The 18,521-nt window shown below is 30.5% G+C and overlaps 1 protein-coding gene across 2 annotated transcripts; it reads left to right on the forward strand.

The window, feature by feature from the left end:
- The first annotated feature begins 1,502 nt into the window (after positions 1-1,502).
- LOC134707678 (chorion peroxidase-like) lies at positions 1,503-17,877 on the forward strand. 2 transcript variants are annotated; one of them, XM_063567662.1, is made up of 14 exons: positions 1,503-1,599; positions 4,689-4,735; positions 5,507-5,537; positions 8,083-8,220; positions 9,042-9,218; positions 10,113-10,152; positions 10,458-10,567; positions 12,535-12,636; positions 13,427-13,519; positions 13,673-14,165; positions 14,741-14,941; positions 15,798-15,964; positions 16,278-16,386; positions 17,741-17,877. In XM_063567662.1, the coding sequence occupies exons 1-14, from the start codon at positions 1,587-1,589 to the stop codon at positions 17,853-17,855; spliced, it is 1,836 nt and encodes a 611-aa protein (XP_063423732.1). In that variant the 5' UTR covers positions 1,503-1,586; the 3' UTR covers positions 17,856-17,877. The 2 variants fall into 2 exon arrangements, with proteins under 2 accessions (XP_063423732.1, XP_063423734.1); XM_063567664.1 differs by having other exon boundaries at positions 1,517-1,595.
- The last annotated feature ends 644 nt before the right edge of the window (positions 17,878-18,521 follow it).

Below are 18,521 nucleotides of genomic sequence, written 5' to 3' on the forward strand. Positions count from 1 at the left end.
TTAAATTTGATTTTTATTTATTCATTTATATTGCAAAGAGGTTTACATGAGTATTGAAATTAAGTGAATATAATTTACAAGTAAGAATTAAAATAAAATTGTTTTACATGGTTATTATTGATTTGTCATTACATTTGTACGAAACACAATATGTTGACTTACATGGAAACTACAAGAAATATCCAAATAATCTATTAATCAATGAGTGAATTGCTTAACTCACATGAATTTTTGTCAGTGAACATTCCTTCTTGTAGACATTAATTAAAAATACCAATAAAATTAGAATTTTTAAATATGACAATTGTTTTTAATTATGTAATGTATTCTTGTCAAATTTTAGTTGTTGAACGATTGCATTACAGGGCTAATTGACCATTCTTGTTTGTAATACAGTATAACCTCTTCTTAATTCATCCTTATTATTTCATTAATTCATTTGTATAGAACTAGAATTGAGAATGGAAATGGGAATGTGTTTAAGAGACAACATCCCGATCATAGTGCAAACAACAGCCAAATGCCACCAATGAGTATTCAATGCAGCGAGAAACTACCGGAGGTGTTCTTCAGAAGGCCCCTAAATAAATATGTATACTAGTGCAGTGATAATGAAAGTCATACTAAACTCCGGATTATACACAAGAAACTTAAATTAACTGTCTATCTATTAAGATAAGTAAACGAATTCATACGACTATCGGTTTTTAGTGTTATAAGAGTTACAAAATACAAAATGTGACAAATGAGATGGATGAATAAGAGCACACATTCGGATTTCGTCCATGAAGATTACTTTCATGGGGATTTTAAAGAAAAACGGTCACTTCATACAAAAATTCAGTAAAAGTTATTCCAAAACGCCATCATATCGAAACTGCAACCCAACATATCATTACGATATTGAAAATCTAGAATGATTGATTGATGTTATATGTTATTCCAAATTTATTACTCATGTCAACACTTTGTTTTATGAAAAAGTTCAAAAGATTTAAGCCAAATACAATAAATGGTGTGAAGATATCATATATCCTGTTCCAAATCGATCTCCAATCAAAAATTAACGGTAAGTGAAATTATACCAAAATATATAAAATCATATTGCTAGAATAAAGCAAAACTTTATATCAACGCTGAAGACGCTAGAAATCCTGCATTTAAAAAAAAGAATTGTATGAACATGAATAATATTTTAGTGTTTTTATACAAATTTATTTCTCGTGCACATAATTTAACTCTGCGTCTACTGCAAGCTGTGTTTAAGATAGATTTTAATCATTTTATAGTGTAAACTTTAATTAAGAGCGAACAGTTTTAAAATTCACAATAATGTACCATTAACATTTTTCATCGCAAGTTGTTATCTACTTATATTACAATTAAAAATTTCAATACAATATAATGAGGGAGGGATCGTGTGTATCCCTTATGACAAAGAACATCTGTTACACCCAACTGTGGTATAAAAACAGTAGTACAATTAAAGCATTTACAAAACGATTGCCTAACAGAAATATACAACAGCCATCAAGAAACATTTCATTCGCCTAGGATTTTTAATACTTTGTGACTTTGTTGCTTGCATGTTTGCTGTAGGTAAGTATTATGCAAAACAACTTGTTTGTTAGAACAATCTTATCAAAATAAGGATTGATGATTTTGATATGTTAATGCGTCACAAAATAACCTTTATCAATGTAGTATACAGGTAATATATTGTGTCATAGTTTTAGTTTTGCCATTTTATTAGTACTTTTTATTTTAAAATTCCTCCGAGTTCGGTACTTTTGCTATTTTACATATTCGATAAAGTTTAACTAAAAAATCATATCAGCACAATATGATGCTGTTGAAGACATATGCAACGAAATTATAAATTTTACATGGTTTTGTCATTATTTTAACAGTGAGACATCGATAATCAAAATGAACTTATTTGTATGGATAGTTTTAAGGTGGTACCCAACACTTTCACTAAAATTAATTTGGCTCGTTAAATTTTCATAAAATTTTGTCAAAGTATTTACTTTGACCCTTAAACAAAAATTTGGAAAATTTGGAACCAACCGTTTTGTCAGAAAAATTACACTGGTTATATAGCACTTTGACAAAAAACAAATTTGTTCATTGAGAAGCTTAATATTCCTTTTACAACACAACGTAATTAAAACGTTTAGCTGACTTTCAAAGTTATCTCCCTGTAGTGTTAGGTACCACCTTAAATTAAGTTACGGTTAACGATGATGTTCGTCTTGTACATTTTGGGATAAATTTTCAAAACGTGCCAACATTGAAATTTTGAGCTATCATTTGGAGTTTATAATTTTGCGAAACTTTTAGACAATTTTGTATGACGAAGAGACAGACAGACTACTGGTGCCTTGTAAAATGTCTGTTGAGTACTCAGAACCTTATTTTTTAATTTAAGACATCTGTAACGTGCTACATGCAAAATCTGTTAAGTGCAACACGCAATATCTGTAAAGTGAAACACGCAATATCTGTAAAGTGAAACACGCAATATCTGTAAAGTGAAACACGCAATATCTGTAAAGTGCAACACGCAATATCTGTAAAGTGAAATTGCAATACGTGTAAAGTGAAACACGCCATATCTGTTAAGTGCAACACGCAATAAAGTGAAATACGCAATATCTGTAAAGTGAAATACGCAATATCTGTAAAGTGAAACACGTAATAACTGTAAAGTAAAACACGCAATATATGTAAAGTGAAACACAAAATATTTGTAAAGTGAAATACGCAATATCTGTAAAGTGAAACACACAATAACTGTTCAGTGAAACACGCAATATCTGTAAAGTGAAACACACAATATAATTATTATGAATTAAGACAAGCAAACACTGACGAGCTCCTGTAAATCTTTATACATTTATACGGAAGGGTTAAAATAACCAACCCGTCTATTTGAACCTCCGAAAAACAAAAGATAAAAAATTTGCCAAAAACATTCAGAAAATTATTTTGATATATGTACATCAGTTCAATATTTATTCAATATCTGAGTTATTCTCTTCAATGTATTTTGATACTTGTTCATCCATAGATTTCAAATGTATTTGCTTTGAGTTTTCCTGATGAAGATAAGTCCAAAAAAGCTCTTAAGATGCATTTAATACATAAAGTGGGTTTTTTTTCTTCAATTTTAAAATATAATGATTTATTTTACTGTAGTATATGTTTTAACCATCTGTGCACAACTAGTTAGATTAACAAGTGTATTCAAATTTGTACTTGTGGGAGTTGTCACGTTTTATAATTTTCCTCAATATATCCAGAAAAGATAGAAACATTCAACAGATCGGAAGGTATAGGTAAGGTTCAGAAATTTGTAAAAATTGCAATAGCTAGGTTACTTTCATATATTCAATAATATTTTCAACTTGTATACTATCATATTTACTTCTCTGCAATACTTTTAATATCTTTTAAAAAATTTAATGAAATCGCCCCCCAAAATATGCAGCAAAACTTCATTAAAAAAAAGTATTATTGAAATTAAGTAGAACACATTTTTGGTAAAAGGTACCGGTAAAATTGATAATATGTCATAAAGTAAGTAGGTGTGGTAATATTTCCAATTAGACAGCTGCCTACTAAATGAAAACACATTTTAGCACATATAGGCAGTTGTACGTCCTCCAAAGACAATACGTAAAACCCGTAATCGTTCACATTTCATATAAAACAATCAATTATAAAGTAAAAACACTAATCATTTCAATACATGTATGTATTTTCGATGAAACAAGTCATTGATGATAGTCTGTAAATAAAAATAAAAGATTTATCACATACCTTTCAAAACAAATCAAACTAACTTGCCTCGTCACACGCAGATAATTACGTGATTACTCCTTTGAGTTATCAAAGATACAAGGATTATAATTTTGTACACCAGACGTTGAGTATTATCGCACGGTTAATCAATTAGTGTTGGGTGCTCTAGTTTTAATAATATTACTTTTTATCAAACAAAATTGAAAAATTTTGATTTGGAAAAAAACAGTAGGAATTAACATTAAGATTGAAAAACTAGTTAATTGACAACATTTAGAAAGAAAACAGGCTATTAGAGGTCAGCTGTAGGTCAATATTGTCCATACCATACAGATGCCATATGTTAAGATCAAATGATTGATTTTTTGTATTTTTACTTTTAAGATTGTAAGTTGACCTCATCGAAATAAATTGTTCCTCACCTAAAACAATAAACTGAAATTCATACTTTACTACTGAAAGTGGGAAATTATGGCCAAAGTTAGTTTGAAAATGGGTGGAATTACCCTCTAATGTCTTCATCATTTTTTTCCTGTACTTATCATACAGGTACAATAAAATTAAAAAAGGGGAGAGAAATTAGATCTTGGTGAATAATTGGATCAATTTTTCAAATAAGATATCTGAATTCAAATCTTTTTTTAAACTTACGGTAAATTATCTGTCTTGGTACTACAAGATAGTTTTAAGCAGTATGAACATTGATTCTGAAGATACTGCATGTAAATCACCCAAAATTTCAAATAATAATGACAAAAAAGGAATATGTCAATATGTACACGGGCGAATCTTGGAATTAATGATGTATTTTGGAGCAAGATGAATGTAATTTGCTATGTAAAATCAAGATAAACTTTAAATTTATATTTTTAATATTTTAGGTAAAATGGGGAAGACTGTGTTTATTTCCATAATCGTTTCTTCATTGGTGAGTATCACAATGTTATCATTACTAGTAACCGTGAAACAATTGCATGAATTAACATATTTACATCGTTTAACTATCCCGTTTTGCAATTAATTTTAGACCTTGATAAACATATTGGGCTTCGCCATTTATATTTTTCCCGTTTAGCTGATTTTTGTTTCCATTTTATTTATATAGAAACTAGTTGTTCAACAAATATACAAATACGATTTTGAGTCATGTACAGTCTTATGATTTGTTTTTAGAAATGTCGACGACATTTTATGCACTACTGCTCAGACGTGTGATTAAGTACTTACAAAACAAATATTATTTCTAGTTTATACTGCACAATGGCGATCACTAAGACGCTTGCAGAACGTTAATAGTGCAGGGATACAGGCGATACCTTCTATCTGGTACATGACGTCATAAAGGCGCGTATTATTGACGATTTTTTTCCGGTGACGGATGAACTCGAAAGTGGTCTATCTTCAGGACAGTCGTGAACTTATCATTTTGAATAGTATGGAGACTGACTGAAAGACTGACAATGACTCATTAATTTATCAACTAGTCTTTTAAACAATGTTCAGATCAAAATTACCATTTCAGCTAAAAAATGTATACTAGAATTTGCATGGCTTGTGTAATGAACACGTATGGAATTTCACATAAAAATAGTTAAACTTTTTAAGGTGACACATAATATATATACTTGCAAATGGAAACAGTTCTTAACAATTATCTTTCGCAAAATGATTGCTAGTTATTATTTTTTTTTCATTTCAGATTTTCATAGCGACAGCACTCTCGCCAATAGGTAATGAAATTTATCTTTTTTCTACAAGTTTTTGATACGGTTTTTGTTTTGGTTGAAAAAAAAGGATAATACCATAATTCTTTGACAAACATAAATAAACTAATCAAAGAAGTCTGACTTAATATTTTTTTCGACAAATGCGGTTTCATCTACAAAGGACTCATCAGTGACGTTTGAATATAAAAGTGTAAAAGACCAAATAGAATACGAAGATAATGTGCATTTAAATGTTTTTCCTTTTTGAATGGAATCACGATTCCACATTCTACAATGAACAAATGTACTATGATATGTCTTTTGCATTTACTGAAGACAATTTAATGATAATGCGAGATCCGAATGTAATTTTTTTTTCAAAAGAAATAATTTTTTTAATTCAATGGAATTGATGAATAGTATTCGTCGATATATCAATTTTCTTTAAACATTTGTTTCAATATTGACCTGCAAATACAAATTTTAAATTTTAAACCGCAAATACTGATCAATGTTTTGGCAAAAGGTTAGTGAGCCAGGATTTTGTAATGTAACGTCTCTTCCTTTTATTTTCCCTCAAAAAATAAAAAAACAGACAAGTAATATGACATTTGTATTACGCTTACTTTGCAAATAATACAGGATGACTTTGAGTTATAGATTATAGCATTGTGTTCCAATGCAGTTTCTTTTAATTTGCTATAAATGTATAAACTACAGTATAAAAATTGAAATTATTTCCAGTTTATTGGAAAAGATTCTCGTTATATTGGAAAGTGTTCTGTTGTTTGTCGTTTGTATTTTTCCTTTTCAGCTATGGCGTTGTCAGTTTATTTTTCGACTTATGAGCTTGAAGCCACTTTGGTAGTCTATTGCCTCTCTTTTTCATGTCCAATATTTAAGTGTTTTAAACTTTTCTATAATAGAAAAATACATAAAGTTAGTTGATTAATACACTGATTTGTATTGTACAATACGGAAACATAACAATTATGAATTTGTGAAAAAAAGAAATTAAAATATTCAAAGAATTTTAACATAATGTTTAATTCTAAAACAACAGATGGATGTCTTGTTTGCTATATATAATATTTTCGCAATTAATAAATCCATGTCAAGATCAAAACAATATGAATACAAGCTACATTACAATTTATCAATAGTTTTCTTACGTAACTGATATTTTCTTAAATTGAAAAATGAAATAAAGATAATGTTATAACTCATACATAAAAAACAGTAGTACATTATATTGCGGTAATTAACTCATTCAACAAAATATGCACACAAAATACAAGATTTTTCAGATTCAAAGTGTAATAATTTTCATTACAAAAACAGGCTTATAAATGTCAAAATTGGCTAGAAAAACATAATGTCCAAAAACGAATATATATACGCTAAAATAAGCTGATATGTAGTTTCAAAAGTCAAGGTGCGCCGATGTGGGAGTACTTAGAAATGCATTCACTCAAAATGGAACTAAATCAAGTGCCTCTCTCCTCTTTTATTTGATGCATTTCCCTCCGTGAGTGAGTTTTAGTTTGTAACCCGGATTAATTTTTTTCTCAATCGATTTATGAATTTCGTACTACTGTTGCCTTTATTTCTCAAAATGTAGAGATCATAGATCATGCGTGCATCATCAATCATGCATTAGTCATAGATCACCCTCGTGTCACTCGTCTCAAGGTCAGGTACATTAGCAACATTGATGATGTTTGAGTTCATGTTGTTAACATGTTTAATATAGTACGTGTATAACTTATTGTAACATGTAACCTTGTTAAAACCTTGAACAAACCATAATGTTGATAGTTATCAACGGTACCAGGCTTATCATTCAATACGTCAGACGCGTGTTTCGTCACACATAAGAATCATCGGTGACACTCAGATCAAAATAGTTAGTGATGACCATAGAACCATTTTTTTTTATAACATATGTATAAGAGATTAGTTTTTCAGGTTTTATTTGTGAAATTTCCATTACATAGTAAAACCAATATTTTGCATATTGTAGCATAAAGAAAAGTGAACACAAAATATCACGTTATTTCGGAAGACAGTTAAAATTGTCCGTTTGTTGTTTGAACGGAGTCACATCCATGTCATTGATAAATCAACACGTGACGTTGTTTAATGGGTTTTCTGGTGTATCAGGTCTCGTTCATGGTCTGACAAATGTTAGGCCGTATGATGAAAAAGAAAATGTAGAAATTACTGATAATATCTTGTATCTAATAATTGTGCACGAATAGCTAAAGTAGTGCAGTTTATTTCAATAATTTATTTTAAGAAGTGAATAAGATAATATGATTATTAGTCAATTGGTAGAGTTCAGTTTTGTAATTGAATGAAAGCACTAATGTCCTAACCCTGGATGTCTTATTTCATTGTATTGGAAACTCAGTGTTATGTATTTTTGTAAGGTCGGTTGTTTTCTATGGATCCTCCGGCTTCAATCAAAACAAATTCAAAGCGGCCAACTTGACAAACGTGCTGAAAAGAGCGTCAACCTAACAAACAAAAACTTTTCTATAAATAAATGTTAATATTCGTTATTCAGCTTGTCCGAAAAATGCCAGATATAGGACAATTGATGGGTCATGTAATAACTTGAAAAATCCCACTTGGGGGAAATGTGATATCACTCTGAGAAGATTGACTGACCATCGTGGACATCCAATGGTGGCATACGAAGACGGTAAGAGCTTAATTACCTGTTAAAATATAACAAAGAACATTGAAATATAACTATATGAAACAATTACTGATGCTTAATTTCAGCCGGTATATGTTGAACGATAGAAAATCCAGTACATTTTTTAATAATTATTCAAAGTTAAGATAAATTACCGTTTTTGACTATAATTCCTGGGTTTTCATAAAAAAGGAAAAAAATTAGTTTAACATGTTTTTCTTTATAAATGTGCATACATTATGTATGTTAGTTTGATTTATTACACTTATTTTGCAATGTATGACAATAGTTGTATGTGTGTCATTTCAAGTCATTTCTGGCTGGAAATTCATTTTCGAAATTGACAAATGTCTTGAAACGGATCACTAGCACAACACAAAGATCTTTTAAAATGTCATATTTTAAAATGCTACTACAGGCATTTTCAATAAATAAATTAACCTTACAAAATTGTTAAATGTTTATGTTATCCTCCAATAATCCTTTCTGATATAAAATTGCAATGTCTCAATGCACTAACGTCATGTTTAAATAGTAAATTCTGGTATCTGTTAATTAATGGATTGTGTTCCATTCCTGGTTGTAACTGCGTGTGCGGGTGGTAAATGCAAAGCAAGATATTCTTTCCCTGCCGAAGCACCGGAACTAGCTCATGCGATTCCTCAGTTTTTCTTTTGTTATTTTTAACTTGTCTTCTTAATCGATTTATAAAATTTGAAAAACGGAAAACTATCTATGCCTTTCCTGATTACTGTGTGTTCATACCCGGTTTTGTTGTCAATTCAATTCAATATATATGAGATACTATTTTGTACTTCTGACAGGAATAAGTCTTCCTAGAGGTTACCCGAACAAACTACCAAACCCAAGAACTGTCAGCAATTTGGTATCAGATTCGACTTTAGGACCAAGGAATCAGTATGACCGATGGAGAACTGGAGAGGTCATGTGTTTTGGTCAATTAATAGCGCATGATTACATTGAAACGGCTCCAGCGGCTGGTAATTTCTGTTAGATTTACATTTTTTTCATCTGCATTACAGGTCGATTCATTATTTTGTTGGTTTTGTTTTCTTGTACATTATTCAAAATTGAACTTTTTATTTAAAAAAAAACATACTGGTGCAGTTTCCCCATACACAAAATGCTATTTTCTAACTTAGTCAGGATGTATATGGTTATTAACTCTGAATTACAGATTTTCATATGAAAACAAATTCTTTATTCGGTGGCCGAAAAGGGGAGGGGATTGGTAACAATATCATTGCATTGTTAACTCACTTCCATGGAATCACAATATAAATGAAAATCAATTTCGTGTATGTTTAACTTTAAAGGCAAGTGAGAATAAATTAGTTTTACTCTTTAAAATTGTTTAAATACCGTTTGGACAGATATTTCTTGTATGATTTCGGACATGTAATATAAATATATCATTTTCCACTATGAGTAGCCAGCTCAATGGAGTACATATTTACAAACATATCATCATTTTATTTTATGAAATGAAATGAACCTGAACATGATATGAAAATGAGAAAATAATAGATATTACTGGGATAGTTATGTTAACTAATGTATATATGTATATGTCGTGTACAAGTTGCGATTTTGTACAGGTTATAACGTGTACAAAAATATTGTACATGTTATAACTTGTTTAATGCAAAAATACAAGTTATAACATGTACAAAAGTACCTCGTACATGTTATAACCTGTACAAAATATTGCTTAAAAATGGTTTTAACTTGTACAAAATCGAAAAATAAGGATATGTTTCTATTATCGTAACAGACGTTATTAACCTCAATGATATTTTCATAACTTTTTTATTATTCCTTTATGTTAGTGTGTTTTGTCCTTTTTTGATATAGTTAAGATGATCTTTTTATAGGTGTTAACTGCTGCAATAACAAGGATCCTAATTTTGGCAAGTAAGATGTTACTTTTATAATATGTTATCTTCTATTATGAAATATATAATGTAAATTATATATGCCTGTTCGCTCATAACTGTGAATATTTTATTAACATACTTTATCCTTACCTCCGCGTCCGAAAGTAATCAAGAAGACATTTTTTTTTATTAGAAGATAGTTTTTTATAAGAATAAAATATCTAATAGAAAAGTAAAAACGAACCAATATTTTGTTAATTTACTGTTTTGATGTATCATTAATGGACAATGATGTCACATAAACATATTATCACACTACAAACAATAATAATTATGTTTCAGTATTGATGTTTGTTTTCCTTTCCATATTCCGCCGGGGGATTCAAGTCTTCCACCAAGTTGTAAAAACTTAGTTCGATCAAAAGCCGCTGAAAAAAACCAACACTCACCACGTATGTATGATACAATTCTTGAGACATAATAAACGAACAGCCAATTCGTTTTGATTTTTGATTTTTTTTAATGGTAACAAAATCTTTTTATCGCAACTGGCCCAGAGATAAAATGTCTTTGTTAGTGAGTTTTCTCATCATTTGGCATCAGTCGTCTGTGGGCTTCGTTAAATTTTACAAAAATCTTTTTTGACATTACTTTGTATAGTTAAACCATACTTGGTCTAAATTATACTCATGGTATCAAGCTAAGAAATGTTTCAGAAGACCACGCCTGCCAACTAAAATGGCCGTCATGGCTAAACATTGAACAAAGAGATTAAGTATATTTTTGGCTTATATCTCTGAAACTAAAACATTTAGAACTGATTATACATGGTAAAAAATTTCATCTTGTCAAGATGATAAAAATTATCAATTGACTCCCTGAATTGCCCTTTAAAGTCAATTTTTCAGTCATTGTTTTTTCTTTTTAAGTCTCTCACATAAATCTTCTCCTCTTAATCTACTTGGCCCAATGAAATCAAATTTATCCACAATTATTGTTAGAAATTATATCTTGATTAAATAATATATCATATGTCCGTGCCTTACAACCAACATGGTCCCCATTGGTAAAAATAGAACATATAGGGGGTTTACAATTGAAATCTTTGGGGAGAAAGAAAAAAAAAAAAAAAATGATCACACCTTGAAAAGTAATTTAAATAATGAGGAGCGAATTATTTCAAAGGGGGGGGGGGGGGCTTATAATTTCTCCTTGATATGACATTTTCAGAATTATTCAGTGTTACTTTTGCTTTAAACCATTATTATAAATTTTCTTTCAGCATACTTATATTGGGTGAATGCCCCCAGACATTGCGGGTAAATAGAGGTCAGAGGAATTCCTGACCAAATTTTTATAGACGCATGTTCCATAAAAACATATAAAGGCCTTTTCAGAATATGCAGTTCTTGTGTGAAATAAATTTAAGAGATTTTTTTTTTATAATTTTTTTTAATTATCATGAATTTCATTAAATAAGCAGATCTGTTGACATGACTTATTGGCATTTGACAACTTATGCGAGTTATTGTCCTTTAAAGTTATTTTCTGCAATTTTTATGCCCCGTTTATGGGCATTATGTTTTCTGGTCTGTGCGTCCGTTCGTCGTACCGTCCGTTCGTTCATCTGTCTGTTCGTTCGTCCGTCTGTCCCGCTTCAGGTTAAAGTTTTTTTTGGTCGAGTTAGTTTTTGATGAAGTTGAAGTCCAATCAACTTAAAACTTAGTACACATGTTCTTTATGGTGTGATCTTTCTAATTGTACTGCCAAATTAGAGATTTTACCCCATTTTCACGGTCCACTGAACATAAAAAATGATAGTGCGGATGGGGCATCCGTGTACTAGGGACAAATTCTTGTTTGGTAATTTTTGTAAATCTTTTCAAACATTTTCTGCTTTGATTTATTACCTCAATCATTTTTATGGAACATTTATGATTCTTACATTATTTTACATAATTTCCAAACCATAGTGAATATAGTAATTACAAGTGAGCGCCACAAACTCCATATTTCCATTATCAAATATTGCTAAGCCGTGTTCAAAAGTTCTCTGTAGAGGACAAATTGTTTTCACATATGTTTACTTTAGACAAAACGCCCATCTGGCGTATAAAATAATATGTCTGGCATCGTTGTTGTGTTTTTAATAGATATTGATACAATGAAAAAGACATCAAATTTTATTTTTCTCTTTCAACTGAAAAAATAAGCTAAATTCCTTATTCTAACTATAAAACCAAGCAGACAAAATAATGCCATATGTTGCCCTACAATATTTTTCTGATTCTAAATCAAACAAAACTATTTTCACAAAAATAATAACGATATTAACATGAACAATGATAATGACGACAACATTAACAATATCATTAAACTTTATCATTATTCTAAATATATTGAAAAAATATTTTTGCAGCTTACAGGGAACAAGTGAACTTGATAACTTCATACATTGATGCTTCTTTTTTGTATGGCAGTAGGAAGGGTGTCGCAGTATCAGTAAGGAAACCAAACAGTTGTAAGTAATTTACGTAATATCAATTAAAGGGGATGAGCTTTAAATCACTATGGGGAGCCATTAATGTAAGTTTAAACAAAATTTTAAAAGCAAACGATTATACCAAAATGATTTTTTAACTGTACGAAATGTATTTTGCTAACCTTCTATTCGTCCGTTTTGAGATTTTCTTTATTGTGACATTCCCAGAAGCGAAGTGACTTTTAACGGATTTCTCCGTATTTTAACTACACGACGGGCGTCATATACGAAGCAGGTACTGCTTATCCTTTCAGGAGCACCTGATTTCACGTACCATTTTTTTATAGCGTTTGTTGCTCAGTCTTTTATTTTATAGGTAGTGTTGGTTATCGTTTCTATTTTTGGCCATTGTATTGTCTCCTTTCACTGTATTTAATATTTCTTGATTCCACATTGGTTTTTTCTCTCTCTCTCTCTTTTTTACAGATTATGTAAAGGAAATATCTACATAAAATAGTTAACTAACATTTGATAAAACAACAATGCCGTGTCGTTAGGAGTATGCAGCGTCTTTCTTTAGTAAACATACTATCTATATCAGTATCTTTCAAAGAAAACAGAACATTTCCGACTAATAAATGATGTATTTATCTTTACTAAACATTATTTGTACGATACCTGAATCAACTGGAGCAAGTGATGTTTTGCTGCATATGTTTTTCTGTGCTGTTCACATTGTGTTTTTTTTTTAGTATTTTGATGAATGAGTATCTTACAGATAGATATATAGAATAAAACTGTAAAAACTACTTTCCTTCTCTTCCAACAGTCCTAATGAAGGTAGATCCCGGAAACCTTTTGCCATCTATCTCTGGTGGAGGTTGTCTTAAAGATACACCTAGCGTCCGCTGTCCGTTTGCCGGTAAGTATTATGTTTGCTTGATTTATCGACTTAAGATAAATAAGACATGTTCACTAAAATTACGAAATAGCACAATGATGACATTTCTTGTCTAAATTTGATTTATGAAATAGAAAGATTGTGAAATTTATCACTTTTTATGTTTTCGCCTAGGTGACAGTAGAAGTGTGGTGGTTCCATATCTTAGTCTAAACCATTTGCTATTTGTCAGGGAGCATAACCGATTGTCTACACGACTGAAAAAGCTAAACTCATGCTGGAGCAACGAAAAGGTTTTCGAGGAAACTCGCAGAATCATCATTGCTCAATTGCAACACATTGTCTACAACCATTTCTTACCAGCTGTTCTAGACAAATATACCATGAGAAAATTTCACTTGTACTCTAGGAGATGGGGTCATAATGATATATACAATGATCGAGTCGATGCGTCGATTTTCAGCAGCTTTAGTGGGGCAGCTGCTCGTTATGGTCATTCTCAAATAATGCCTGATGCGTCCGAATTAAAGGATGATTTTTCTACGGTTATTACTCACAAACTTGAGGACACTTATTTCAATCCTTATTTAATGCAACAACACTATGGATCAAATATTAAAGATCTTACTAGATGGATTGCTACAAAACAATCACAAAAAGTTGATACGTGAGTGGTAGTATATACTTGTTATTCATAGGGTCGTTCGGGATTTTCAAATACTAATATTAAATAATATTAAAATAAAATGCATTTGTTTCTTAATACACACGAATACATAAGAATATCTGAACTAGAGTAAATAAGGTGTCATTGAAATTTAGGAATGAAATGAAATATTTTTTGAGTAAACAACGATATCACTTTGCTTAAGATGATTTAATTAAATTCCCCCCTTTGTCAGCTTTATCGAGTAGGTTAAGATTAATGAACGATTCTTTTCGTGTCCGGCTATACTATCTCTTAAACTGATGTAAGAGTTTTAGTTTTCAATACTTTTACCGTTTACATTGGTAAATACCTTTTATAACAGCGTTTCCTCAATGTTCGAGTTGGAATACTCCGAATTTTGATGAATGAATCAGTTTCCCCGATAACTATATATATACTTAAGCTCTACCAAAACAAAAACCACAACATAGTACAAAATAAACAAATTCTTGTTATAAAATCAACATTTGAGTTTTAACTTGGATCCCTCAGACATATATTCGTAATCACTAATTTTTATTTTTTTTCATTAGTTTCTTTGTAGACGCAGTTCGTAATAAACTATTCTCGAACAGGAATCCACCAGGTTCAGATCTATTTGCAAGAAATATACAGCGAGGACGTGAAGAAGGACTTCCTGCATACAATGAGTGGAGGAACTATTGTGGGCTCAGAAAATTTACATCTTTTCATGAGTTCGGTTATTTTGGATCTGCACTTTCAAGTGTATATAAGTATGATTAATTCTTTCTTCAAAACTCTAGCTAATATAAGTTTCTCGGATATATTTATATTTGACATTTTCATGATGTACAAATTTGATTACCGAATTCTTATTTAACAAAAGGTTATTTTTATGTATACAACATTGTACGCGCATATCACTGTCAATTACCTTAACGATTAAGGTAACTCGCTGTGTATGTTCAAGAATAATTACTCTTATAAAAATAAATCACATCAGATCTTCAACTTACAAAATGCGTTGTTGTTTCGCTGATAAATTTTGTTGTTTCTATTGTATCTTGCTTGTCATCCTCAGAGTAGGAATTTGATATCTAACTAAACGAATTATTATTTTTAACTCAAGTTAGAAAAAGATAACCAATGTTAGTGAATCGACATGACTTGGGCTTAGATGTTCATGTTTCTAGAACAATGTTCATTCGGCTTTAATAATATGTCCATCACATATATATGTTTTAATGCGAGTCTGATGTTTGCACTCATCATATTTAATGCTGGCTGGTTATTTATTACAGCTTTCTCCATGTTTGTATCGCGCATTGTAGTGTGCACGTGCATTTTGGTATACCTGGGTTAGAATGTATGTGGCCACTTAGTATGATATAAAATATACTGCTCTTATGTGTGTAAACCATTTTGTCTTTTACTGATGTCTTTTCATACAAAAACTGACACTTTATTTTCAGTTTCCACTTCAGCTTATGATCGATATAGTCATACATAGCAACTTATATATAATATATTCGGATGTGCACTCAAAGCAACATATTAGATTTCTTTGTTTATGTATCTTTTGTTACCGTATTTAGATTTGATATTGTACTTTACTTTACTTTAATATAGGTCAGTAAACGACGTTGATTTGATTGTCGGTGCACTTTTAGAGAAGGGAAGAGGTGGAAGCGTTGGTCCAACGTTTGCTTGTATATTGGGTATACAGTATTCTCGTTTGAAGGTTGGTGACAGATATTGGTATGAATCAGCTGACCCTCTCTTTGCTTTCACAAAAGGTAATTAACCTTGTGTCATGAAAGGTTTATCAAAGGCAGAAAATTGAGATGAATACTATTAATATCTTATCATTTTTTTGGACGTTTATTTTATATTTTTATGATTGCCTTTTCACTTAAATCAAATTAAAGGAAAAATCTTAAGAACAAGTAAACATTTTGCAAATATCTACATATTGTAACAAGTATCAATTATTGTTTTGTTGTTGCTACAATCGATTTAAACTGCGCTGCATTTTCACAACTGCATACAATCTTGTTAAACGAACTATCTTTAACCATTTATGAATATGATTTAAAAATCTATTTCCAGCACAGTTGAACTCTATTAAAAGAGCCACTTCATTATCCAAAATATGGTGTACAAACTTTGGTATTGAATTTATACAAAAGAACATATTCAAAATTCCACGAAGATCTAAGTAAGTAAATCTATATCGTCAGCATGCTTGGTTGACACTTATGTGTGCAAGTTTTTAGAATCAGGTCGAAATGTATCTCCTTCCGATTGTTTCTCTCCTGTTCCGAAAATAGTGGATTTTTTTAAGTTGCTGACACTGTGGTTATATATTACTTTAATGTAAAGATCGTTGGATGTTAGCAATTGACAAGTAATCAATTTAAAAAGGTGAGAAGGTATAAAAGTGACAATCGCAACACAAGTTCGGAAAATAAAAATTGTAGGGCACCATGGTAAAAAAGAGGGAACAGACAAACATGTCTACAAAACACTCAACACTAAAGGTTGACCAAGACACCTACATGAACTCGAGTTCTCCTGATTTTTTCTCTGCTAATGACAATGGTATTGCTTACGTCAATTAAAATTCAAAATTTTTTGAAAAAGTATAATAACTATGTAAAATGAGTTAGAATAGCTAGAAATTTTGAAATGGGAGTTATACAGAAGGGGCTCGATATGCCATGACAGTGGGGTCAAAAACCATAGCTACATTAAATTTTCAGGACATCCTTTTAAAACATATTTAAAGCTAAATTCAAATTTGATTAGTGACATAAAGATATCTTTTTATCAATCTGATTCAAGGAACACTGTCTTTTTTCATCATATCGTTGTTTTATATTTTAAAACAGGTTTTGCTTTTTTTCATAAATTATCACAAACCCTCACCAAAGATACCAGTCTTATAATTTTATATGAGTAAGATGGTATCTTTCGCCTCTCCTCTACATAAGACTGGTAAGTAGCTTTCGAATCAAAATAGTTGGAAAAACAAATAAAATGCCAGGATGCATGAAGAGCATTAAAACCGAGATTTTCCTAATTCAAAATCATATTTACCTTAACGTTTGAATAGTGTAATTTTCATTTTTTTTGAAAACTGATTGTATAAAGTATATTCCCGTACATATGCCTCTAGATTATGAAAGAACACCACAAAGCTTGTGGTATGAAGAATCAAATAAAAACGATTATGGACTCTTTTTTTCTATTCTACATATGTTACTTTTGGTATAAATAACTCGTTCTTAGACAAAATATTGATTGATTTCTGTAATTAAAGAGTTTAATACATTTTTTTTGATTGTGTGAGTGCATTACAAGGAGCGTCACTGATGAGTCAGTAGTAGACGAAACGGGCGTCTGGCGTAAATAAAAAATTTAATCCTGGTATCTATGATGAGTTTATAATATATTTGCATTCAGAATACGAAATTAATATTGTATGTTTTACTTTCAGTAAACTCAGACATTGTAAGAGTATCATATTTGCATTCCGAATACGAAATTGATATTGTTTGTTTTACTTTCAGTAAACTCCGACATTGTAAGAGTATTCCAGACATTAACTTGTACTTGTGGAAAGACCATAGTTGTTCTTCTAGTTCTTATCACCAAGTTTACTCGAGTAAACGTTATTCAAAATAAATGATGCGTATCAGCACTTTGATCTTTTTGTTTTGTTTTCATTCATAAAAAAGTATCAGGTGACTAATGAGTATTTTTGTTGCTAATTGTTTTTCCTTAAAAATGAGTAGCAACAGTAGTTTGCCTGTACCAAGTCAGGAATATGACAGTTGTTGTACATTCGTTTAATGTGATTTATCATTTGATTTTGCCATTTGATTAGGGACTTTCCGTTTTGAATTTTCCTCGATGTTCAGTATTTCTATGATATCATTTTTTACAAAAGCTTGCATGAAGTAGGGGACTATTTTTTGTTTGTCAACAACTTCAAAACTACAGATAGGCTGGGAATGGAATTATCAGTATTGATAAAAACTGAAACTAGCAGTTCTTTTCCATATTTCTAATGATGTGATATATATGCAAGTACATTGAAAAATATTATAACACAATGTTGACTGCTTTACCCCTATTTTTAACATTTTCACCTATAATGTCTGCTTGTTTTGTTTACACATCGTTTTCAATATAATGGTATTTGATGCGACTGTAATACAGTTAGAGGTTTAGCTAGCTATAAAACCAGGTTTAATCCACAGTTTTCTACAAAATAATATGCATGTACCAAGTCAGAAATATGACATTTAGTATCCATTCGTTTGATGTGTATGAGCTTTTTGATTTGTT

The sequence above is a fragment of the Mytilus trossulus genome, chromosome 2 (assembly GCF_036588685.1).
Source record: "Mytilus trossulus isolate FHL-02 chromosome 2, PNRI_Mtr1.1.1.hap1, whole genome shotgun sequence".
Taxonomy (NCBI): domain Eukaryota; kingdom Metazoa; phylum Mollusca; class Bivalvia; order Mytilida; family Mytilidae; genus Mytilus; species Mytilus trossulus.